At 41.7% G+C, this 25,707-nt stretch overlaps 1 protein-coding gene across 4 annotated transcripts in view; it reads right to left on the reverse strand.

Moving 5' to 3' along the window:
• CCDC102B (coiled-coil domain containing 102B) overlaps window positions 1-25,707 on the reverse strand; it is a 420,613-nt gene that overhangs the window by 117,436 nt on the left and 277,470 nt on the right. For 3 of the 4 annotated variants that reach the window (XM_025192829.1, XM_025192830.1, XM_025192831.1), the window contains one exon: window positions 1,794-1,897. In XM_025192829.1, coding sequence (XP_025048614.1) covers window positions 1,794-1,897 — 104 coding nt within the window. The remainder of the gene's footprint in view (window positions 1-1,793; window positions 1,898-25,707) is intronic. The other variant, XM_014526198.2, reaches the window with a different exon arrangement.

The following is a 25,707-nucleotide window of genomic DNA, read 5'->3' on the forward strand; positions in this document are numbered from 1 at the left end:
CTGTGCAGATCCCAGGGCCCGCGCCACCCAGGAAGAGCTGGGGAAGTGATCAGAGCTGGGGGATCGAACCGGAGACTAGGGGAATGTTCAGGTCCCTGAACATTCCTCCAGTTCCCTTCCCTAGGTCCCCAATCTTTCCCCATGATGTGGGATGACAGCAGGCTGCCACTGCCAGCTGGAGATGGTGGCAGCTCTGGGCTATTTCCCTAGCTGGCAGCAGCAGCAGCCTACTGAAACCCTGCATGCAGATCCAGGGGCCATGCCCCCTCCTACCCCTAGGAAAAGCTGGGGGAATGATCAGAGAGCTGGGGAATCGAACCAGAAGCTCCAGCTGACAGGTGGATCTGTCCCAGCTCCGGGACAGCATACGGTGCCCTGCTGAGCTGCACTGCACCCATGCAATGGTGCAGCTGCTGCACTGGTGCCAGGTGGGGGAGGGGGCAATCTCCACTGCCCCCCACTGCTCTGTGCTGCACAGGGAAGGGTCCGCCATGAGTCCTCAGAGGCCCCAATTGCCACGGCCAGAGCCAGTGAGTATGGGGCTTTTTAAATTTTATTTATTTTAAGCTCTGTATTCACTGACTGCAGAGCATATGGATGACAGCAGGGTGTTGCTGCCGGCTGAGACCAGCACCAGCACTCGAATCTGCCCGGCGCAGCCCAAGCCACGTGCTGGGAAGGACCCAGTGCTGGCACTGACCCCAGCCAGCAGCACCAGCCTGCTGGCATCCCACACACAGATCTGGGGGCTCGCACTCCCCAGGAGGTCTGCAGGGCTGTGCCAAGTTCTTATGGGGGACATGGGCCCCTGGATTTATGTGCAGGATGACAGCATGTTACCGCTACCGGCAAGTGATACTAGTTTTGCTTTGAACATTTTGAGGTGCACTTTCAAAACCCCCCCTGCATTTATTTCCTTGAAACTTGGCAGGATTTATGACTCCAGGAGGGGCTACCATCTCTGCAATTTGCACCTGAGTCAGGCAAGAAATGACAAAGTTAAAGGCATTTTTGTGATTCCCCATTATAGCCTATGGTGGAAACACCTATACAGCGTCAAAACTCTGAAACAGATTCGGCCAAATCAAAATGGGAGTGTGATCCAAAATACTGAAACGAATCGCTGTCCCTCCAAAATGCCAAGTGTGAAACTTAAACAAAATATACCTGTTTCACACAGCCCTACAAAGCATGTGAAGGAGGGGAGATGACTTGAAAGAAAGCAAGGACCAGAAGAGCTGGCTGACACCAGATGTACGTCCTTCTTGGGGGTGGAGCAGAAGGTAAACTTCTGGATGCTGGATATCATACTGTGCCAGTGAATGCACCTTGCATACCACTGGGTATTTCAATTGGATATCGCCCTCAGCAGGCTACAGAATATAGTGTCTCCTGGTTCTTTACTTTTATTATGGTATGATTTAATCCATTCTAATACAGACCAATTAGAAAACAAAACAAAACACATTATGTATAAAATACATTTCTTTGAAAGAAAGCATAGAACAAAATCACCAAAAGCAATAGGTTCAAATATCCATAGGTATAAAATGTGAAAAATGTCAATCATTTCCTTTTTCATGTCCTTGTGACAAGGTATTTAGCAGAATTTGCAGATTTGTTGGAATCTGATATGGCCTTGAACTTGTAACCACTGAACTGTCAACCATGTGCCTTGGCATCCACTCCACTTCAACCCCCCAAAATTTCAATGAAAAACTACATTTCCACTTGATAGCCCTTCCTTAATATCACCATCCAGACTCAAAGTGTTAAATGTGTCCATCACTTACCTACTTTTCAAATGATTAAGATGAACCTGTAGATTGTTGTTGGCTTCTGTCTGCTCATCTAGAGATCGCTGCAGCTTTCGAATCTGATTTAACGAGTCATCGAGCTGAAAGCAAACAGACCCTGATTGGTTTCCAAATGTCTCAAAAAGATTTTCACCTTGAGTCTTACAGTGCACCAGGAATATCCAGTAATATTTGAAGCTCAATTAAAAAAAACAGTGCATATACGATATTACTACACCTGTATTAAAAATATAATAAGAGAATCAAACAGGAATAATGGTTCCTGATTTTTTCCCCTACTTCACCACACTGGGGAGGAAAAGGGATCTTTTTGTTCCAAAAAATATACTGCCTGTATGCAAAACACATTATAGGGGTCAACTCAGGTAACTGAAAATGTTAAATATTTGTAGATAGGTTTATAGAGAGAGTGGCAGTTCTAATTCTGTAATAGTTTTGTTCTGAATATAGGGTCCTTTCAGGACAATCTAGTCCATTTCTTAAGCCTTTTCTCCCAGATTAATTTTAGGAGCCTTAGCAATAAATCATCTTTGTCAATGATAACTTAACAACATCCCAGTGGCTTTTACTCTCTTAGCCTCTGATCAAGACAACATTCTCCTCAAACCACTGTGAAAGTCTTAATAGCTGAATTGGTACCCCTGTCTCATCTCCACAATAATTTTATAAACTCAAGGGCCTTCCATCATGATTTATTATTATTATTATTATTACATTTTGTGAAATAAAGACTAAGAGAATTGGATGGGTGCTTATTTAAGCTTTTACAGTTTAACATTCATAATTAGTTGGCTAACACTGTATTTTCTGTAACCTAGTTGCATTCCCTTCCTCACCCCCATCCCTCTAATGTTAGTCCCCCGCTCAGGCAATTTGTATTTCCCTACTGGCTTTGTCATCTTTTTGGATTCACAATCCTAAACATCTACTAATAAAATTTAATCTATCTGGAAAATAATCAACACCTAATTGCAAATATAAGACAGTCCATAACTCTAGCCCTCAACTCATAATTCTGCAAAGTCCCAAGAAAACAGTCGAGTTTGTAACCTTTTTGGGACCCAATAGCTCAATGCAGAAAATGAATTATAATTTTAAGTCCCTTCATCCAATCATCAGCTCTCTTTCATTTACACATGGAGAGCTCAGACTTGATAGTCTGTCAAGATCAACAATCATTATAGAATGGGGAATAGGCAGTTTCACAGGGTTTGCCTTTAAAAAGTTCAAAAAGTGCTGTAGCATCATAAGAATGTAAAAACTCATGTTTAGGGAACTCTAGTGCACACTTACTCATCCACACTAACTCACGCTAATCTTGGTTCCCCCTAGAAGACCCTAGGTCAACCTGCTTAACACATAATCAGCAAAGAGGACTACTTGTCTTTATCTACACTAGACTTTTAGAACCAGTTCATTAGCCAACCTATTCTAATGCCACCATGTAATTTTCTGTGCAGAAAATTCAGGTGCATTTAACTGGGCCCAGGAGCATGTCTACATATGCTCCCAGGTTGGAACCAAATTGAGCCCAACAGAAGCAGCTTAGCCCAGGCCTGTTCCTGCCTTGCTCTTCCCCCTGGCAGGGGGTACAGGGAGTCAGGCCTCAGCTCTAGGGAGTGGGGCAGGACTTGTCCCCAGCTCTGGGGGCAACCTCGAGCTCTGTGCTGCTCTGTCTCCAGATCCAGGGACAGCTCCTCCCTCACCCCCCGAAGCTTGGGTCTGTGCCACTCAGAACTGCCCAGGGACAACTCTTCCCTTCCAACAGTTGTGGCTCCCTGATGTTTGGGCTGACCAGGAGCAAATTGCTCAATATATACATGTGTTTGGTCCTATTAATGTAAAGCACCATTGGTTAGTACCTGCCAGTACTAGCCAATGAATGGTGCTTTGCACTAATCTACTACACAGTAATTATGATGCACATGTAAATGGTAATGCTTTATTGCACATTAGTTTAGTCTAATGCACAGTAAAGTGCATATGTAGATATGCCCAATGTTATTAATTTAACTGGGTCTATGCGCATTCATAAAGTTAAGTATGGGCTTAAGACCAGATCTGCATTAAGTGACAATACCCATGTACAACTAAAGAATGTCTTAAGTTTTATATTAGCAGTGTAACTGGCTAGAGGTTCATGGGCTGTTTGAGGAGGGGTAGAACCTTTGTTTCTCAAGTGGTGACACTTGTTAAGGTGGTTTGGGATTACTGGTCCTCACTCATATCCAACTCTTACTAATGACTCCATGTGCCACACCTTGGGCAACCACTTTCACCAGCAGGCTGAACTTAGTAAGGGAGGACAGTTATTGTCATTAAGAACTATCCTCTGATCATCACAGTGGCAGTTGTGGTGAAATAGGTTATTTTTCAATGACGAAGCTGGTGGATGAAGATGACAGTTACCATAACCACTGCCTTGTGGACTACCTTGGGAGAGGTGCAGGCTAAAGGAGTAAAATGGATTATCTTGGGAGAGGTGAAGGCTAAGGGACAGAAAATGTGCAGTGGAGCTCCCAAGGTGATTAGTAAATCATTCGGTCTTCTTTCTGGCACCTCCTACAACTTTCCTGGCCCTATATCTTATTGGTTCTACCTTTCCAGTGGATAAGTCGGCAAAGTCAAAAGGGTGATTCTGAGGCTTGGGCAAGTCCTGATCACCTGTCAAATACCAAGGCTTTTGCACCCTGGAGAGGTTACTCCAGTTTCACCAATGTATTGAAACAAATGGGTGTCAACAGATACCGGTCATAAGCCATGGATTGATCGATGTAGATCCAGGTGCCAGGGCTGTCTCTGACAGTGGAAGAGATCATCATGCATCATTAGAAAACTACTGCTCACCTCAAGCTGGACAGTCTCAAGCCAATAAGGTGTTTTTTTCACCCCAATCTGCTGCTTTAATGGGTTTTTGGAGTTTAGAGATTCAACTTGAAAGCAGACTGCTATCACACACCACCATCTACTCCAAGAATGCAAGGAAAAACCTTTCAATCCAAAAGATTGGAAGCTACAATGTACATACAATGACTTCAGGTATATCTGATGACCTCCAAACCATTTATGACACATGCAAAGCTGCAGTCATTGATGCAGAACTGCTGTGACTGAATGTTGATGTTGTTGGTGTACAAGAGACCAGACTACCAGGCAAGGATGCCATAAAGGGAAGAACTACACCTTTTTCTGGTGTGGGAAACAACTCAAAAAATCAGAGAGCATAGTGTTGGCTTTGGAGTAAAAAATAAGCTGTTTTTTCCAATAGAACCCTCAAACAAAGGCTTTGAAAGATGAATGGTGCTTCAACTCGATAGTGCCTCTGGTCCTGTCAGTCTCTTATGTGCTCTCACTGCTTCATTCAAATCAAAAGACTACTACTATGAACTTAGTGCCTTATAATCAATGTATTTCACCTAACAAAAAAATCCTCCTGCTCTGAGACTTCATTGCAAGGGTTGAAACCTCAACACAAAGTATCCTGGCGCCACCCATGATCTGGACACTGGTATCAACTTGACCTCATTCTCACTTGCTCATGAGAATTCTGTGACTGACTGTGATACTGATCTTTCAACCACTACAGTCAAATTGCATCCCAGGAAATTGTACAAGAGCAAGAAACTCTCCTTACTATGAATAAATGTCACACAACCAAAAGCTGAAGACACATCATCTCAGTTAATTAATTAAAACACTCTCTGGGGTACTAGCATATCGTAAGCCATGTAATACTGCTGAGGAGAAATGGGTTCAGCTCAAATGAGCCACCTATCAAACTGCCTTGGACTCCTGTGGTATCTTGCATCGCAGCTCAAATGACTGGTTTAATTAGAACTTGTCTGAAATGAACCCACTCACAGAAAAGAAATGGGCAGCTCTCCTTAAATATAAGTGTGACCCAAGCCACACCAACTTGCAGGCACTTTGAGAAATCCAGCAAAAGGTCAGACATACAGCAAGACGGTATGCAAATGATTATTGACCACAACTGTGCAAAAGTATCCAAAAAGCTGCTGAATGAGGCGACATGCAAGCAATGTACAGGGGCATCAGGAAAGCCCTCAGGTCTGTTCCAAGGAAGACCATCCTTCTAAAATCCTCCACAGGTGAAGTCATCAATGACTGCAATAAGCAGATGGATCGATGGATTGAACATTACTCAGAACTCTGCTCTTGTGAAAATGTGGTCTGTGACTTCACTCTTGGTGCACTTGAAGACCTCTCAACCCTGACAGCACTTGACCATGAACCTACCATAGACAAAGCAGAAAAAGCCATTTGATCACCTTGCTTGTGGTAAAGCCTCAGGTGCAGCTTGCATACTGGCTGAAGTTACTAAGTGCGGGAAATCCATCCTCCTCTTTCATCTGCATGAACTACTATGTATGTATGTGTTGGAAAGAAGGTGAAATGCAAAACTCTAGAACTCTTGGTTCAGAGATGATACCTTTTATTGGATCAACTAAGAAATCACAAAAAAACCCCAAAAAACCCAAACCAAAAAAAACCCTTTTTCTGCAAGCTTTCAGGCTCACATGCCCTTCATCAGGCTCAGGGAAAATTAAAGATGGTAAAAAGTCCTCATAGGTAGGAAATAAACTTCATTTTTGCACAGAGGAAGCTGAAGAAAGGAAAGAAGGTGAAGTTCCCCAAGATATGAAGGATGCAAGCATAGTCGCTTTGTACACAAAAAAAAAAAGGTGATATGAGTTAGTGCAATAACTATCGTGGTATATCCTTACTTTGCATCACTGGGAAACTATTTGCCAAAGTTGCCCTGCTAAGACTGCAGACCCTTGTGGACAGAGTCTACCCTGAGTCCCAATGTGGTTTCAGATCTGGTAGATCCATGACAGATATGATATTCTCCCTGAGACAGCTACAAGAAAAGTGCCATGAACGCAGGAAATCTATGTACATAGCATTTATTGATCTCACCAAAACTTTTGATCTTGTCAGCAGAGATGGCTTGTTCTGAATCCTGAAGAAGACTGGCTGCTCTCCTAAGCTCCTGAGAATCATGAAGTCCTTCTACATTGAGATGCAGGGAATGGTACTGTTAAATGGGTCATGTCTGGAAGAATTTGAAATCAAGACTGGTGTCAAACAGGGCTATGTCCTAGCTCCAATGTTTTTTGGGATTTTCTTCACTGTCTTACTCAAATATGTATTCAGTGGCTGTTCAGAAGGAGTATAGCTTCAGACCAGACCCAATGGGAAACCTTCAGACAACCTTGTTTGTTTCAAAGTGAAACAGAAACACAAGTTCTTGTCTGTGAAATGCTCTTTGCTGATGACCCAGCAGCTGTTAGTCATTCAGAATCAGGACTGCAGAGTCTCATGGATCACGTTTCTCATGCTTGTGATAATTTCAGTTTGACCATTAGCTTAAAGAAGACAGTAGTCATGGGTCAGCAAGTTGACTGCCTTCCCAAAATTAATGCTTGCATTGGAAAGTCAAGTAATGCCAATGCTAAACTTCAAAAGAGAGTTTGGAAGAAAGAGTGCTCACTCTGATGACAAGATATCCATCTACAGTGTTTGTATACTTAGCTCTCTATTGTATGGCAGGGAACATGGTCTTCTAGTGCCAGGGAAGGAAGAAAATTGAACAATTTCCGTCTTTGATGTCTGTGCCGTTTCCTAGGCATAACATGGCATGACAAAATCTGCAACTTCACTGTTCTGGAATGGGCCAAGATACCCGGTATCTTTGTGCTCTTGAGACAGAGATGCCTCTGCTGGTCAGGACAAGTGAACTGCATGAGAGATGGCTGAATCCCCAAGGACATACTCTATGGCAGGGATGGGGAACCTCTGGCCCGCTGGTCAGCCAGAGATTCCATTTCCCAGCTGCCCCTGCCTGCATGGCTTGTGCCTGTCTCCATGGATACCCCAGCTTCAGCCATGCTGGTAGTGTGCACGGCAGAGCACGACAAGGGAAATGGAGTCCCTGGCCAACACAAAAAAAAAGTTTAGTGCTGCAAGGAGCCAGGGCAGAGCCGCATACAAGCCCCTGCCTAAAGCATGCAGGCTACAGATCACAGCTCTGCCCTGGCTCTGCAGTAAGCTTCCTTTTTTTTTTTTTTTTTCTTTGGAGTTGGCCAGGAACTCCATTTCCCAGCAGCTCCATAGCCGCCCCCCACCATGCTCTGCTGCCCACGCTGCCGACATGGCTGAGGCTGGGGTCTCCATGGAGACTGGCACAAGCCATGTGGGCAGGGGCGGCTGTCTGCGGGCCTGAGGTTCCCTAACTCTGCTCTATGGTGAGCTGGCCACTGGAAAATACCAATCCTGGAAGGTGGTAAGTGATTTTTCAGGATCAATCCTTTATTTTACTATACTATGAGAACTGTAAATAACCTGAATGGTGCCTGGAACTTACCTGTAACCTAGAGTATTGATGAGACCAACTCAAACAGCTCTTTGCAGCCCAATTGTGCAACTTTCTGGCCAACACAACAGATGACACAACACATTTTTAAATTGGAGAGTCAACCTTCATATAATTTGTCACAGTGTATGTAGGCTTCTGTGAAATTTGGAAGCTCACTGCTGCCAATTATCCTCCTTAGACTGCCTCATAATCTTACAGAAGCAAAATTTCTGAAGAGTGGACAGGCAGGATTTAATTTTTCAGGTGGTTTGTTTTTAAAGGCAGAGAAAAGACAGCAAGTTGCTCTTCAACAAAGGAATTATTTTAAACATTGATTCTATTGAATTCAATGTGATTAGGATTTGGCTCGAAAGGAAAATGTAGTGAGGGCAGTACTTATAGAGACTTAAAATGAAATACTGCTCAGGGTGACATCAATGGCAATGATTCAACTAAATTCAATGGGGGATCAGGATTTTATCCCAGCGTCGAAGAATCCAGGCAGCAAGATATGTAAAACAGACATTATCTCTGTTTGATTTTGATCTTGACTATAACCCAAGTTAAAATTCAATTAGCAAGTCCAGTCTTCACTCTTTTTATTTGGTCTTACAGGAATGGATGAATAAATCTAAAAGCATTAGAGTAGGTTTTTTCAGTATTTTTAAATAAGGAGTTCTTTTCTCAAATACCTTTTTCAGTACTTGGAAAAAAGTGGAAAGAGTTAGAACAAAAGCTGAAAAAAAGCTGTGGACAGCCCACACACCATTTTGTTGATGTCTGCAAGAAAAACCTTTGTGAGCTGCACATTGATGGCCAACACTGGGAATCAATCACTTCAGACTGCTGTGAGTGGAAAGTCACTGTGAAGCAGGGCATATGTTGCTTTAAGATGGAGAGGGTCAATGATGAGCTAAAGAAGAGGTGTCAGAGCCAGGCAACAAAACGGTACTTGGCATGCCAATGCAAGCTCAACTGAGTTTGTATGTGCAACTTCCTAGACGGTCTGCCAGTTGCACATCAGACTCAGCCAGCCACGAAGCTGTGGTTGTTCTCGGTAACCTACCAAAGGCACAACCCCTTGATCTCCTGAAACCGACAGCTCCCAATGAATGTAATTGGCCAGTGTAGGATGAGGACACTGGGAATGCTGAAGGCTATATATGTCATTGCATGTACAATTCTACAGGAGCCATTTGCACACTGAAGACACTGTATAAGAGAGTAGGACTAGAAGAGACTAAGATTAATGTTATTATCAGTAATCTTGCATGATACCAAAAATGGTTGCAGGGGTGGGGGAGGGGAGGAGAAGAAAGGAGAGGAACAAATAATTGTTTTTGAAATTTTAATAGTATCAATCTTAGCTTAAGGCATTTCAAGGGAAATAATTATCTGTGAGAAATAATAGGGCACAGTACTTTCAGTTAGCTAGCCATTTCATCCCCAGGAAACATCTTGCATTTTATTCACTGTGTTATCTTATTCCTATTGCGAGTAGTTTATAAAGACTGCCATCAAATCACGCTCACAGCTCTGCCCTATTCTCCCAAAACATGACACATTAACACATTAATAATTTATTTATGAACAAGTCCAAAACAGATGTTCATTTTTCTTTTATAAATGACAAGTCTTTGGACTACTTCAACTATCTTTCTTTGTGTTCATTTGCCTTTCATAATTACTTCAATATCACAGTCTTACCCCTTTGTGTTCCTCATGATTTAGAATCTGCAGCAAAGGCATTGCTAAAGGACAGGTATTACAAGTTTTCAGCCTTTAAAGTTGATTTTTTTTGTATTGCATCTTTCATCTTTTTGTTTTCTGAGAAGTAAAACTTGTTTGTATCAGAGCAGAGTAAAATCGTATCCATCTATTTTTCTTTGTAATGAAGAAGAAAGCTATTGAATTAAAGGCACTACTGAGAGCACTCAAATGAATCATGTACACAATTACTTGCTAATAACAAGATCTGATTAAACATACTCATGGCCTGACCACCATATAATATGGTATTCTGGGTTGGATGTCTCAATTCATCCTGCTGGAGCTGTTCCATTTTGTAAAAAATAATTAAATAGTCATTGTCCCAGAATGAGAATGTCCTAACCACTAAGCTAATAAGTTAGTTACTGGGAGGAAGCAGATCTGAGGTCCAGTTGCTGCTTCAGTGAATTTTTAATTATTTATGAAAAGTTGAACATAATCTACCTATTGATTAGGCTTCCTCCTGGGTGGAAGGAACTGGGAATTCAAATCATCCTGGACAGAGGAAGTAAACCTGGGACTGTATCCTAAACGCCTTTACCACAAGACTGTTAGATAAAATAGAATCCCATAGTCTTCTCCTCTTCCTCTATTACTTGTGGGTATGTAGCCCTAAAAAAGGTATGTTCCCTTCCACACTGAAACTATTTGGTTAACTTAGATCAAAATCATAAATATTCTTTCAATGAACAAAAATGTGTGGGGTTTTTTTGGACAAATTTACATTTCACAAAAAATGATACCAAAGCTAAAAATGCTACCACAGGGCTGCCCAAAACATGGATTTTGAGGCAAATATAACTTGAAAAAATATATTCTGATAATTTATTGTGATATTTTAACATTTGTTGTCATTCAAAATTGGGACAAAAAGGTTGAAAAATTAAATTTTCACATGGAATAGAAAGCTCAACATTTTTCAGCATTGAAATAGAGAAACATTTTCATATACCATAATCTAAATATTTTTTCATTTTATTGAACTGATACTTTATGCTTTATTTCAAGTCAGCTCAACATTAACTGCATTTCTTAATATTGGCACTTGACAGTGGTAGTTTGGGTTCCTGATGCCCCAACTTCTCCTCTGTGGGTTTGGCAGTCTGATCAGACTCTCTCTCTCTCTCATGATGTATGTGCAAACAAACAAGTTCCCTGATGTATCACAGTGAGTGGTGTCAAGGGACACTGAGTTGCATTAGCGGGTGTGCAGTCCGGACAGAGACCCTGGTCCACAGGCAAAATGGAGGCATCATGTATTTCATACAATTTTCTCATCAGGCATTGAGTCATTTTTGATGCAATTTTATGTGGGTTGGCTTTGCAGAAATGAAGGGCTAAGTTAGAACAGGTATCCAGGTTGTAGCCATATTGGTCTAGAGGAAAATCGTGGTAGAGGTGATATCTTTTATTAGACCCACTGCTCCTGCCTTTGTTCAAGGTAATTTGCATAATCACAGAGCTTCACAAGAGAGCTGAGAGACACCTTACCAGCTAAGAACTGTCTGCCGAGAGGAGTATTCCATGTACTGACTCCTCTGTGAAATCCTATGAAATATGAACTTTCATTTGTACCCAGGAGAACTTTTACCATCTTTTCTCTGATGCCTGATGAAGGGTGTTTGTGCTCAAAACATTGCAATTAAAGATTTTTTTTGCAAAAATCTAGTTGGTTTAATAAAAGATATCACCTCACCATGAGCCCTGATAAGTTAGAACAGGATACTATTACGTTTACTTTCTGAAACTGTCCTCCTCCCGGTCAATGATGTTTAACAATTCTGCTCCTCCTGAAAATATAGGTAATCCACACTGCCTCATCATTGTTAAAAATAGTCCTTCATCTGTTCTCTTGTGTTGACTAAAAGGATGGAGGATCTACTGGGAAGACTTCGAGAATGTGCATCAGGAAAATTATTTCAACTTGGCAATCAGATTCAAACATCTTGGGTTTAGATATAGAAGCAGTCATACAAAGGACAGCTGCTGGCTTTTTTCCTATGTAATGATGAGGATGACCTTTTCTTTCTTCTTCTGGATCTTTGCATTATAGGAGATAAGAGAGATAAGGAGAACAGACTGGGTCTTGTTCTAGCCAGAACATCTGTTCTCAGTGATCCTTGTTGTCCTTCCTGGTAAAGAAGAGTCTTATTTTTATGTTTTGATTAGATCTGATGTGAAAGGGTTCACATAGTTTAGAGTGTGCATATGAAGGAAAAACGATATGGTACTGCTGTACCTCCTGCCATATACAATAGCAGTATTGGTCATTAATTGTCACATGCATTAACAATATGGGAAGAGAAAGCTTACTCTTGTGCTTTCTTTCTTGTGCTCTCAGAGTTGGCTTGTGATTTATTGTTTACATGAAGAGACTATGGTTGTCAGTCATAGGGTCCATCCTCAGGGCTTGGTAGGCATAATAAAAGCAGTCTAGGGTGATACACATACTTAGCAACACCATGAGGAAAACTATTTTCTACTAGGAACTGAAAAAGAACATTCAATAGTGTTTAGTAATAATGAAAATCAAGGGGAATGAATGCTATTTATTTTTAAGAGTTGGGAATGACCATGTAGCTTACAAATGAGAAGGAGCAAAAGAGCTATTGGTGAGTACTCTTTAATTATCCCAGAGAAATGGAAATACCTTGTTTAAAAGAAAAAAAGAATGAAATAGGCTTGGTGACATTTAAATGTAAGGCAAGTCTCTAAATATTCAAAAGTTCAGGGTTTAAAGCTTTGGTGCATAGCAATGATGTTATGAAAAACTTCCTGGACTATAAATAAAGCAGAAATGCAGGATAGACATTTGAGAATACTACATTATTTTGTATCATGTCCCTTCATTCCAAGGCTTCCGAAAAAACCTTTATACAACTAGATAGGTGTGGACTACTGACAAGTATCCCTCTTTGGGACGGAAGATTGCTTGGAAAGCCACTAAAATATACACAATATAATGGGAGATCATAGGCATCCCAACACTCCCTTTTACAAAGGTTCATAAAGTACAGTGAAGTCTGTATTAAAAGGTCACATCCAGCTTCTTTCCCTCCAAACACCCCTTTAGTCTTTGTCCCTTAACAAATCTCCCCATAGGTTAGTAGTCATATTTATCTTACTCATTACATTTGCATAAATGGCAAAGGTGATGTTTGTAGGAAGGGAAACAAGGGGTAATCAAGTCTTTTGAGGTAAAGCATTTTTAATGCTTTTTGGTTAAAAGGCCTCAATGAAGGGGAGGAATAATGTGCAAGGGTTTTTTTTGCACAGCATATACAAAGCAGCTCATTATATCTGCAACTTTGTGTTATTTCTCATAAATTTGCATTCACTCTGGGACAACAACAACATCAAATCTGCAGAGAATCTCACTAAGTACCATATCAATAAGTTTATAGTCAACAAAAGCCACAAAAATGAGTCTTGTTAGCAGAGTCCCTAAGAAATAATAAAACATCTCCCAGACAGATGGTTCAGTCCCAGCAATAGAGTCAAGAGAATAAAACTCAGTAAAAGTGGAGTAATTAAGAGAACTGCAGATATGTCACTATCACTCCTATTTATGACCTCTGAAATCCCTGAAGTTATGGAGAGAATTTCTGAACAATCACAGATAAAATGGTTCAAGCTGTCTCCCTGTTTGTTCACTCATTTATGCATCATATAATTTACTTCCTTAATAAATGTAGTCATCAGATGCCAAGCAAAGGCTTTCTTGATTCTCTTTTTCCATCAACTGTTCCAAAAGCATGCACATCCATAGCACTGTACAGATAGATACTAGGCACAGGGGGTCTCAGAATTCAAATAAATACATTTAAGACAGTGGCTTTGTTTTGAGAAGCTACTTAACCATATGCTAACCAAAGATGTCAGTGTGGTAGGAAGTCAAAATAAAAATCTGAGGAACAAAACATAGAACAATAGGTTAGAGACTTTACATATTTAGAGTTTTTAAAAGGCTTAGCCTTATATCAACTATGATGCAAAAACCTTCCAAACAAGTTTTCTGGAACCTGGATGCATCTCCTGTCCTCCAGGTCCTTTTAGGGTTTAAATCTACATACAAAGGGGTTTTTTGTCACTCTGTTTTGAAAGCCCAATAGTGGGGAAGAGAGTACCCTGAATAGCTTCAACTAGAAGGGAAGATCCTGAGCAAAATCATCACAGTTCAATTGCCTTCAGTGGGTATGTGACAATTTGTACCAGCTAAAGGTCTGCTTCAGAGTCTTAAGTAAAATTGATCTTTCCTGAAATTAGAAGAAAAAAATATGTAATTAGCATGGACATTTTTTGTAGAATATGAAAAAGAGCATTTCTAAGACAATGAAATGGCTATGACAGGTTCTTGGTAAATCTAGAATTAGTTCCAGTTAGATTGGTAATTAATTATCTTAAATGAATTGTTTTTAAAAACATATTTGTGCATATACACATATACTATTTTTTTTTCTGTTGTTCACATATATTCATCTCTTGCTTTCATAATTTCCTTCCTTTATTGTTTATTTGGATTTCTTATATTGCTTCCATCACATTCTATGCTAGACTTTTTAGTAATTTTATCTTATCTTGCATCTGCTGCTCCTAACTGTAATTAAGACATAAGGAAAGCAATCTAATGGTAATGCTTTCTGAAACATGTTTCTACTTCATCAGTAAAAACTTACAATACTGTATCCAAATGAAAGGTATGAGTCATCAGGATTTGTCATGTTGTCCCATAAACTACCCTTTCATTTGATCATTGTTTTGATCAGTGGATGGTGGCTGTTTTAATGGCATCATATGTCATTTATACAAAGTAAGCCTCTAAGGATCCAAAAAACCTTTATGTATATAACTATTTATGAATGACTCTAAATTCTTCAGGATACATGATACAGGATACTTTGTGTATATGTATAAAACTGCCTAGGCTTAATATGGGTACTCTTTTAATTCAAACAATAATGTCATAGACAGACACTACTGAATAACTTGTTAAACTAGCTTGTTATATTTAATGCTTTGAAGTTGCACCTGTTTATAGTATTGTTTATATTTTATCCTTATTTAAACATTACTTAAGTTTTGTCCTTATTAACTTTTTTGTTTTTATTATTAGCTAGCTTTGAGTTGTTTTTGTAGAGCTCAAAGGTGCTCATTTGCTCATTATATTATATCTTTTCTTTTTTTATCACTGTGAGATATTCTTTTAACATAACATAGCAATAGCCTTGTTACCATTGCCAATTAACTGAACTTGGCACTAACCAGCTGAATCAGAGGGATGAAAGGATTGGAAAGGTAATAAGGGAGACCAATGGATAATGGCCAAAGTAAGACACCGGAAAAAGGCCAAATTAAGAGGTGTGCCTGTAATGGGCTTGTTAGACACAAAAAAAAAATGCTCACGGGATAAAAGATGGACAGTATGCTGACTGCAGAGAGACCAATATGAAAGCAAAGAGCCATCAAAGAAGTGGAGTTCAAGAAAAGCATAAAAGGGGGGAGCAAGAAAGTTCATCATCATCGTCATAAATCCAGCCTTCAATACCTGTATGGACCGTCCAAGCCCATGCTGTATCCTTTGCTTCCAGGAACTGAGTGGCCATCTTTTCTGTTGAGCAAAGTAACATCTGGGATTGGGTGAGATTATTGTACTGAATGCTTTTCTCTCTCTGAATATAGAAACTGCTAAGATAATACTTGTTGCATGAATAAAGTTAGATTTTGATTTTAGGATTTGAGTTGTCTAAGCTGTTGAATTTTAAGACACTGAGTTGTCTGCATTTAAGTGAAACTTTGATTTTAGGACACAGAGTTGTTTTCATTCATATTTCACATTCCATTCAAGGGTTAATTGTGCCTTAACGATCCCTAAGCACTATTCTGTTGACAGTCATGCTAACAAACATCATTTCACAGTCATCCACAACAGAAGTATAACTACCTCCTAAGTAGTCTGCATAGAGAGGTAGGAAATGAACAGCAACTTGAACTGAGAATGAAGAAGGAAATTTAGTTAGGCAGAATGTGGTTACCCAATTTGGAATTAAACCAGGACACCTACACCCAAATTCTGTTAAACTCTTATAATCACATTAAAATCAACAGGCAGATTTGGCTCAACATTGGTTAAACCTTTCATGGCATGACACTTAATAAGCACAAGTTGTCATGACCTTGGATTTGTATCTTTTCCAAAGAAGAAATAATGCACTTTCAATATCAAAACTATCAATACATTATCTTTAAACAGCTGAATCTTGTAGAAATAATTTCAGTTTTCTTAAGTCTAAGACACTTAAGTTGCTACAATAAGGGGATGAGAACACTGCTTGAAAGATGAGAAAAAAAATCATCAGATGACATCTAATTAGACATGCAATTTGTTTGGGTATGTGCGACCATATTTTTTAAAAAGGCTGCATGAAAATTGTGTATGTGAAACAAAAGTCATTGAAAGATGGATGCAGCTAGTCCATGTTCTGTCTTAGGTACAGCATTCTCTCATAACTTCACAGTTAGGCTGTTGATGTGCAGAAACTAGCACCATATGTAAACCAACCTTGTCTCATGGCTTTCTTGTACACCCATCACTCTCTCTGTAGCTGTCTCTTGCTTCATATGATCATAGAAAAGGGCTGGAAGGGACCTCACAAGGTCATATATAGTCCAGCCCCCTGCTCAAGGCAAGATCATCTGTGGTTAAACCATCCCAGCCAAGTGTCTGTCTAACTGGCTCTTAAAAACTTCCAGGAATGGTGATTCCACAAGTTCTCTAGGTAGACTTCCAATGTTTGACCACTCAGAGTCAGAAAGTTCCTCCTAATCTCCAACCTAAATTTCAACCTAATCTCCAACCTAAATGCTTGAGGCCATTGTTCCTAGTCCTGTCCCCTATGACAACACAGAAAAGCCCATTTCCACCTTGTCTATAATAATCACCTTTCTGTTGTTTGAAGACCATTATCAGCCGACCAATCTTCTTTTCTCCTGGCTAAATAACACTAGTTCTTTCAGCTTTTCCTAAGTCTTGCCCCTGAGACTCCTAATAATTTTTGATGCCCTGAACTGGACTCTTTTCAAAACATCCACCTCCTTCTTGAAATGTGAGGTCCAAAGGTGGACACAGTACTCCAGGTAAGGCCACCCCCGTGCTGAACAGAATGGAAGAATCATTTCCCTTGATTTGCAAGTGACACTCCTGTTAATATAGCCCAGGATGCTGCTGGATTTTATTATTATTTTTTTTTTGCAAGAAGAGCACACTGTTGGCTCATATTCAGCATATGATACACCATAAACCACAGATCCTTTTATGCAGAACTGCAACCTAGCCAGTAATTCCCTAGTCTGTACTTGAGCATGCAGCTCTCGCTTTGGTATGGCGTCAGATATCAATTTTCTCTGTAGTTGTAGTCACTATGAGATTGATAGTGATTACCTTCTTGTGGTCCCTTAAATGAGTAGCTTTAAAGTGAAACTAAAAGTCACTACCAAGGCAGCTGGAACTTCGATTTTTCCAATTTCAGACTTTGCATGTGGCTATTCCATCCCAAGTGCGGGACTTTACACAGGTACTTGTTGAATCTCATTTCATTGATTGTGCAACATTTCTCCAGTCAACCCAGGTCATATACAGGTCATTCTGGATCCTAGTGCTGGATAAGAGTGCTTTTGCTTCCCTCTTTATGTCTGCTGCCAACTGATCATCTGGTAGCTGCCCCTATTTGTGAAAACTGAAGTAAAAATGGCATTAAGTAGTTCAGCCTTCTTGTCTTTAACCATTATGGCTAAAGAGGGGAGGAGGAGTGGCGGGTGCTCCTGCTCACTTCCCAGCTTGGCAGCTGAGCCTAGCCAAGCAGGGCCATTCCTGACTGGCTGTCAAACACATGGCCCCTGCTGTCACTGCAGACCTTTCCCTGCGCCCAGCCCCAGGCTCCCAGAGCTGGTAGCCATGGTGGCCCCAAGAGGGGACAGGGGCGGGGGGGGAAGAGCCCCCCCATAACCCCTCCATTTGGGCTCTACGCAGCGCAGGGGACCCCACAGTGGGGACTTCCCCTCCCCCGCCACAGCCCAGCTTTCCTCCTCACAGCCCAGCTGAGATACTGCCACAGCCCCATCCCTGCAATGGATCTAGTCTCACAGCCATGGCAGGCAGGGGTGGAGGGCCCTCAGCTGCCCCCCCTGGGGTGGAGAAGATAGGTCCAGTCCAGGGGTTGGGCTTGAGTGACTGGCCAGCCAAGCTGCAAGGGGAAGAAAGCTGGGCTTTAGGGACAAAAGCCCCCACCATGTGGGGGGGATACTGTGTAGACCCCAGGTGGGGGGCTGTGCCTGGGGCAGGGGTCCCTGTTCTCTTCTGCCTCTGACTCCTGTGGCTGAGAGGCCAGATCTAGTACAGGGGCTGGGCCTTAGGCAATCACCCAGCTGGCCTGCAGAGGGAAGAAAAATGAGCTGTGGGAGAAAAGCCCCTACCATGGGCCCCCCCCCCCCTTGCTGTGCAGACTCCAGCTGTGGGGGCCATGGCCAGGGAAGGGGGACTCTGTTCTCCCTCACTCCTGGTGTGGGGCTGGGGTGATCACCCAGCCAGGTTGTGGAGAGGAAAGCCAGGCCTGTGGGGGAAAAGCATCCACCATGGAGGGCTCCCCAAGCTGTGCAAACCCCAGCTGGGGGGAGGAAAGGCAGGTTGCCTTCTCCCCACAAGTCCCCTGTGCCCCCTACCAGCTAGGCTGGGGAGCAGGAGCTTTGCTGCCTTATCTCTTTGACATCCCATGGGTGAGTTAGGGTGGGCTCAGCTGAAGCAGACAGTGGGGCAGAGGCTTGTCCATCTGCCCTGTGAAGTGGGGTTGGCAGGGGATTCACAAATCATGCTGGGATGCTGGGGGACTGCAGCCTAACTGAAGTCAAGAGAGGATTTGTGACAGAAATTTCATAGACCAGTTTAACCTAAATTAGTTAGGTCTGATACTACAGTACATCCATCCAGGTCCATCTTAAATTGGTTTTGGCCATTTTGAAACAGGTCTATATGCACTATACTTCTGTTCTGTTACAGGTTTAAACTGGTTTCTGATCACTTATATCTGGTTATGTGTAATTTTTGTCCCTAGCCTATAAGATCTCTGGGGAATGGATCATTCTTTTTTTTATGTGTACAGATAGAGTTACAGTCCCTGAATGTTGCTTCTAGGTGCTGTAGCAATGCAAACAACAGTTTACATTACATCCAATGGCTCCTCCTCTCTGTTGCAAAAGTAACAGTAAATTTCCACTGTTTTAAGGCCCTCTATAGATTACTTCGGTCCTACCAATAGAATGTCCCGGTTCATACAACGTGGAAAAATAATTAATGAAAGGAACTTTGGTTTGAATTTGATTTTCCACCACCTCACTTAAGAAATTTCATTTAATAGAGTACCAAAACCCACTTCTGACTCTTATACAAGGTTTTTAATCAGTACATTCTAAAGTTCTTATTAAAATACAGTAGGTAACGATCACTAACTTCATATGGTGAAACTAAAGTGATTTCTTCAAGATCATATAACAAGTCATTGGCAGAGCTGGGAATAGAGCCTGTTTCCAGAGCCCCTTTCACTAGACTATGCTGCATCTCAGGGCCCAAAATATCTTACTGCAGGACTCAGAGGAGTTACCAGTGTTGTCAGGGCAGACTCCATAAGTCTTGTTATCTGACTCTTAGTGTTGTTAGGAGTTAGATGTTACCAATCATGTTAGACTTCCTTAGTTTAGGTGATCTGTGTGTGCACTTCCAAGATTATGCCTATGATCCTGTGCCCCTATCTCATTATTACAAGAAAGAGACTGTCAGCTTCATTTCTTAGTGACAAAAAGCTCACCCAGGTTTACTGTCTACAAACAAGACTAGACATGAATATTCATGATTGGCTGGTTCATAGTGCTAGCCTGGTCATTTGCAGGCATGGTATAAGCATGAAAAAACTCCCTAAGCCTAGTACAAAGTATCACATGTTCCCAGACTCCTTTTTGTACACTTATCAAAACAACCCTGTGCTTACAGCATACACAGCCTAGTACTCACCAATTGGTGTGACCTCCTCACTAAATAGGGACTTAAGTTTGCCAAGTCACTTTGATCTTTTTTGGTACCCTGTACTGGTCTGATCAATTCACACTCTCTCTCTCTCTTGGCCTTGGAGCTACCGTTCACGTGCCCTCTGTGCGATCTGTGTATGCGCTGATTAATGGTTGTATTAATCTATACACCAGCGAGACCTACACTTACCATAAGGATGTAGTATGACACTTATCCTAAAATTTCACTTGCTTTCATTTTGCTATACTTCTTTTGCAACACTCATAAGTGTCTTTTTGTTGTTAGGATTCTTATCCAATGGTCGGAGCACATTTTAGAAGGCCATTGGATCAACAGACAGAAGCGTGAAAAAAATGACACACTAAATTAAGAGACAGGAGATGGCACCTAACAGATTCATCTCATAGAAAACCTGTAAGATCAGGAACAATTTTTTCCATTGTGGGGACACTTAAATCAAAATAATTAAGCTTAACTTTCTCTGCACCCTAAACCACAATAAATCTAACACACGATTACTGACAGGCACCATGCATACCCCCAGCAAAACTTCTGCTTGGAATGCTAAAATAATTTGTCAGAAGCAAAATTTTATCTTACTAGGACACCAATTCTATTCCAAAAATCATTAACCTAAAACCCATGTATCACCTTAATACATGTATACAAAAATGTTTAAAATGGATGCTGATAGGAAATTGTAGTGCCTGTTCAGTGGCCTCTAATTTGGTCACTAGCAAAGATTTTGTGATCTTTCCCCAATCATCTTCCATCATGATTTTGTTATTATTTCATAGATTTCACAGACTTCATAGACATAAGGGCTGGAAGGGAACTCGGAAGATCATTGAGTCCAGCCCCCTGCCCGAGGGGCAGGTAGTCAGCTGGGGTCATAGGATCTCAGCAAGATAAGCATATAAATTTCTCTTGAAGGCATTCAATGTAGGTGCTTGAACTACCTCCAGCAGCAGGCTATTCCAGACCTTGGGGGCTCAGACAGTAAAGAAATTCTTTCTTTTGTCCAGCCTGAAACGGTCTTGCAGGAGTTTATAACTGTTTGACCTTGTCATCCCTTGGGGTGCTCTGGTGAACAATCGTTCTCCCAGATCCTGGTGAACACCCCTGATAAACTTATAGGTGGCCATCAGATTGCCCCTGAGCCTGTGCTTTTCCAGGTGAAAGAGTCCCATAGCTCTCAGCCTGTTGTCATAAGGTCTGTTTTCCTGACCTCTGATCATGCATGTGGCTCTTCTCTGGACTCTCTCAAGCTTCTCCACATCCTTTTTGAATTGTGGAGCTCAAAACTGGATGCAGCACTACAGCTGTGGCCTCACCAAGGCTGAGTACAATGGGAGAACGATGTCCTGGGATTCAATCATGGTCCCCAAGTCCCTTTCATCCATAGTGCTAGCCAGCATAGCACTGCCGAACCTATAAGGATGCTGCAGGTTTTTCTTCCCAAGGTGGAGAACCTTGCATTTTTCGGTGTTAAACACCATCAGGTTCTCATCTGCCCATTTCCTGAGCCTGTCAAGGTCAGCCTGGATTGCTCTCCTGTCCTCAGGTGTGGATGCTTTACCCCAGGGTTTGGTGTCATCGGTGAACTTGGCTGGGCTGCTTCTGATACCAATGTCCACATCATTAATGAAGATGTTGAATAGTGTAGGCCCAAGGACAGAGCCTTGAGGGACCCCACCCTCTGGGTCCTATTGCAGAGCCAATTCCCCAGCCAGCAGATTGTGGTGAGGCCGAGGCTGCAGTTAGCTAGTTTTGCCAAGAAGTGATCATGGGATACCAGATTGAAGGCTTTTTTGGAGTCAAGATATACGACATCAATCTCTTCTCCCTTGTCCAGGTGATAGATCACCTGGTCGTAAAAGGAATAAGATTGGTCAAGCAAGACCTACCCGCAACAAACCCATGCTGGCTATCCCTCAGGATGTTCCTATTGGCCAGTCTATTAAGAATGGTCTCTTTGATAATCTTTTCTAAGACCTTACCCGGGATAGAGGTCAGGCTGATGGGCCTGTAGTTTGCTGGATGCACTTTCCTTCCTTTTCTTGAAGATAGGCACCATGCTGGCCTCTTCCAATCTTCAGGCACTTCATCAGAGAGCCAGGAGTACTTGAAGATCCATGCCAGGGGCTGAGCTATGATGCTAGCCAGCTCCTTGAGTACCCTGGGGTGTAAATTGTCAGGGCCAGCTGACTTGAACGTATCCAGCCTCGCAAGGTGTTCCTGCACAAGGTCAGAATTGATGGAGGGCAGGGAATCTCCCTCACCTGGGCCTCCCTGTCTCGTAATGGACAGGGGCGTCCCATGGGACTGATGAAAGACTGAGGCAAAGTACCCATTTAATAGGTTGGCTTTTTCCTGGGCGTCGGTTGTCAGTTGTCCCATCTGGTTTATCAGGGGTCCAATGTTGCCCTTGCTGTTCCTCTGGCTCCCCACATATCTAAAAAAGGACGTTTATTATCCTTGATACTTGTAGCCAGTTGGAGTTGTGTCACAGCCTTGGCTTTCCTGGTTTGCTCCCTGCAGGTCCAGACCAGTGCAGAATATTCCTCCTTGGGGGTGGATCCTATCCTCCATCCTTTGTAGGTCTGTCTTTTTAGCCGCAGGAGGTCCACTAGTTCCCTGCAGAGCCAAGGGGGCTGCTGTGCCCTTTTGCTGCCTTTCCTCCGAGATTGAATAGCATTAGCTTGTGCATCGAGGATCACTCCCTTGAGGAGCAACAACTCTTCCTGAACTCCCCTCCCCTTAGGGTCATGGTCCCTTAGGGCCTCACTGACAAGCCTCCTGAGCTTGTCAAAGTCAGCTTTCTTAAAGTCAAGGACTTCTGTATTGCTGACTGACTTGCCAGCTTTACAGCAAATGGTGAAGGTGATCAGCTTGTGGTCGCTGTCACCCAGCTTCCCATCGATAATTAGGTCACTGATTAGGTCGTCCCTGGTTGCCAGTACCAGGTTGAACAGCGCTTTACCTCTCATTGGCCCATAGACTTCTTGTGTCAGATAGAGGTCATCCACGCACAAGAGGAAGCTTTGCAACCGCTCGAATTTAGCTGAGCACTCTTCCCACAAAATCTCTGGGTAGTTGAAGTCTCCCATGACAACCATGGACCGGGAGCATGCAGCCTCAACCAATTCCCTGGTGAACTCCTGGTCAAGCTCTTGACTTTGGGGTGGGGAGGTAAGTAGTAGACTCCCACCATTGTGTCCCCTGTGCCGTATTCCCCACAAATTTTATCCCAGAGGGTCTGCAGTCGGCCACCTGGTTGCCAATATCGGCTTGCAGGGATGCGTAGCTCTCCTTGACATAGAGAGCTACACCCCTGCCCATTAGATCTGGGATAGCCACAAAAGACATTAGAGAAATATGTGACATAATTCCCTTGGTATAAAAAAGATTACTTTCTTGTTTAAAAATAAGTATTTAAGTGTAGCAACAACAACTGATAGCTTATATAACCTATATAACCATTCATACATTATATAACATAAAGGCACTATACTGAATTTATATTATTTTGTTAAACTTGGGCCAAATGTTCAGAGTTGCATATGACAGTGAAGAAGGTATGATTCCAGCTCCAAAGAATCTCATAACCTAACAGGCCAAATGTGAAAAGTACTCTCCTGAATCAATGGGGATCAAAAGCATTTAATTTCAGGCCCTACATAAGAAGCTCACAATATAACAGCATGCTCTATGTTCTCGCTTCTTACTGCACATATCCAATTATGGTACTTTGCCTAATATAGTACAAAGTTTTCCTCAGGCCCTGCTTTTAACTTTCCTCACAGACAGAGGAGAACCTCAAAGAACTGAGCTAAATAATTCTTTTAAAACATACATTTTTAACTGTACATTCAAGAAGACAGAAGTGAATTAAATAAATTGTAACAAGTATTCAGCCACCTCTAGACAGAGATCAAAAGTTTAGAGAAAAAATCTATTCTTCTGCTTAGTAGATTTCTCTTTCTGTGCATCAATTTGAGGACTCATGCTTAGAATTATTTGCTATCTATTTTAACGATGATTGTTTGCTTCCGTCTGACTAGGATATCCACATATCCATTTTAATATTTGGAAGAAAACTGTTACTGATTTTGAGTATAATTACCAAAAGGACAAAAGAAGAAAAAATAAAAAAATCAGATACTTATTTCTGTTACATGCCTCTCTCTCTACACACACACTTCTCTTTCATTTTGCAAATAGTAATAATAAAAACTTTTCATAAACACTAAGGTCTTGTTTTTGTCCTCATATCTAGAAGGTTAGACCTACACAGGGGGGGAAAGTAACTAGAACTTCCTGGTGTAAGATTCCAGAAATAATATGTGCGCTGAAAACAAACACTGAAAACAAATAACTGGCCCAGTGGCAAAAAAGGAACCTGCCAAAACCCTTGTTACAGTTACAAAGCTATCTAGATCCCTGTAGAATGGAAAAGAAGAAAAGACTGCCAATTTATATCCTGGTTCTACAGCTTCCTTTTGAAAAGATTATGTGATAGAGAGCCCAATGGTGCTACTACATTCTTTAAAGTAGTACTGTTGTTATTAAGGTTTCTTTAGCCTTCTCCATTATATAAGTAATGTGTTAGGCAGAAAGACATGTGCAACATGGGACTAAGATGGTGTCTCTTCTACATTAATATGAGCAGCAAAACTCTTAAATCTGACAGTCTCAGACCATTTGCCTACTTTTATGGGCAGCACAGTATATTCACAATGTTTATTACTACACCCTATACGCATATTAAAAAAGAACAAGAGGAGAAAGAGAGGAGAACTGCAATCTTCTCTTCCCTCTATAGATCCTTCTGCTAAAAACAACAAATGCATGCATTTGCTTCCAATGATCATTCAATTGGATTTGTCACAGGTTACTCCTAGGCGTATACAGAATTAACACTGTAGATGGCATAAACTAAGTGAATCATTTAGACACTATTCCATTTATTCTTCCAATGACCTTTATCATAAAAGAGAAAAATAAACTTCCAAATTAAAACAATAGCAGAGCCAGGAAAAGAAACCTCTAAAAACAGTTGTTACCATTTAATGTAGAGGTAAATATCAAGCCACTTAATACATTTCCTGCTCTTTGCAGCAGTGCTGTGGTGATCAATTTCTAAAATATGAATACAAGAGATAGATATATATATATATATATATATATATATATATATATCTTCCACTGCCTGAACAAAATTATGCAACTGGCTGTGACTTAATAGTTTAGGGCAGTGGTTCTCATCCTTTTTAAACTCAAGATACCTTTCCCTAAACTCAAAGCACCCCTCCAAAAATGCCAGCTCTTGGTTTGCCCTTGTTTTTTTACTACAGAGAAATAATGGTTCAAGGCTGTGGCCTTGAATCCTGCCTGCCTGGCATAGCTCTGGAACCTTCCCAGGAAAACTCTTGGGTGGGCACAGGTGGCCAGAACCCTCCATCTGGGCCTAGACACACACTTACTCCCTGCCACTGGAGTGGCCAGCCTAGGTCAGCTGACCCTTCACCTCTTCCAATAGAAAACACTGACTCAGAAAAGGGAGTGTCTGGGCAACAAGATATAACCTTGTACCTAGCCTGTTGTGCCCTTGGCTTGTGCTGCTACTGGCTCCCTGACAGATGCTGGACAGCTGACCCAGCATGCCC

Source organism: Alligator sinensis, unplaced genomic scaffold, assembly GCF_000455745.1.
Source record: "Alligator sinensis unplaced genomic scaffold, ASM45574v1 scaffold488_1, whole genome shotgun sequence".
NCBI classification, from domain to species: domain Eukaryota; kingdom Metazoa; phylum Chordata; order Crocodylia; family Alligatoridae; genus Alligator; species Alligator sinensis.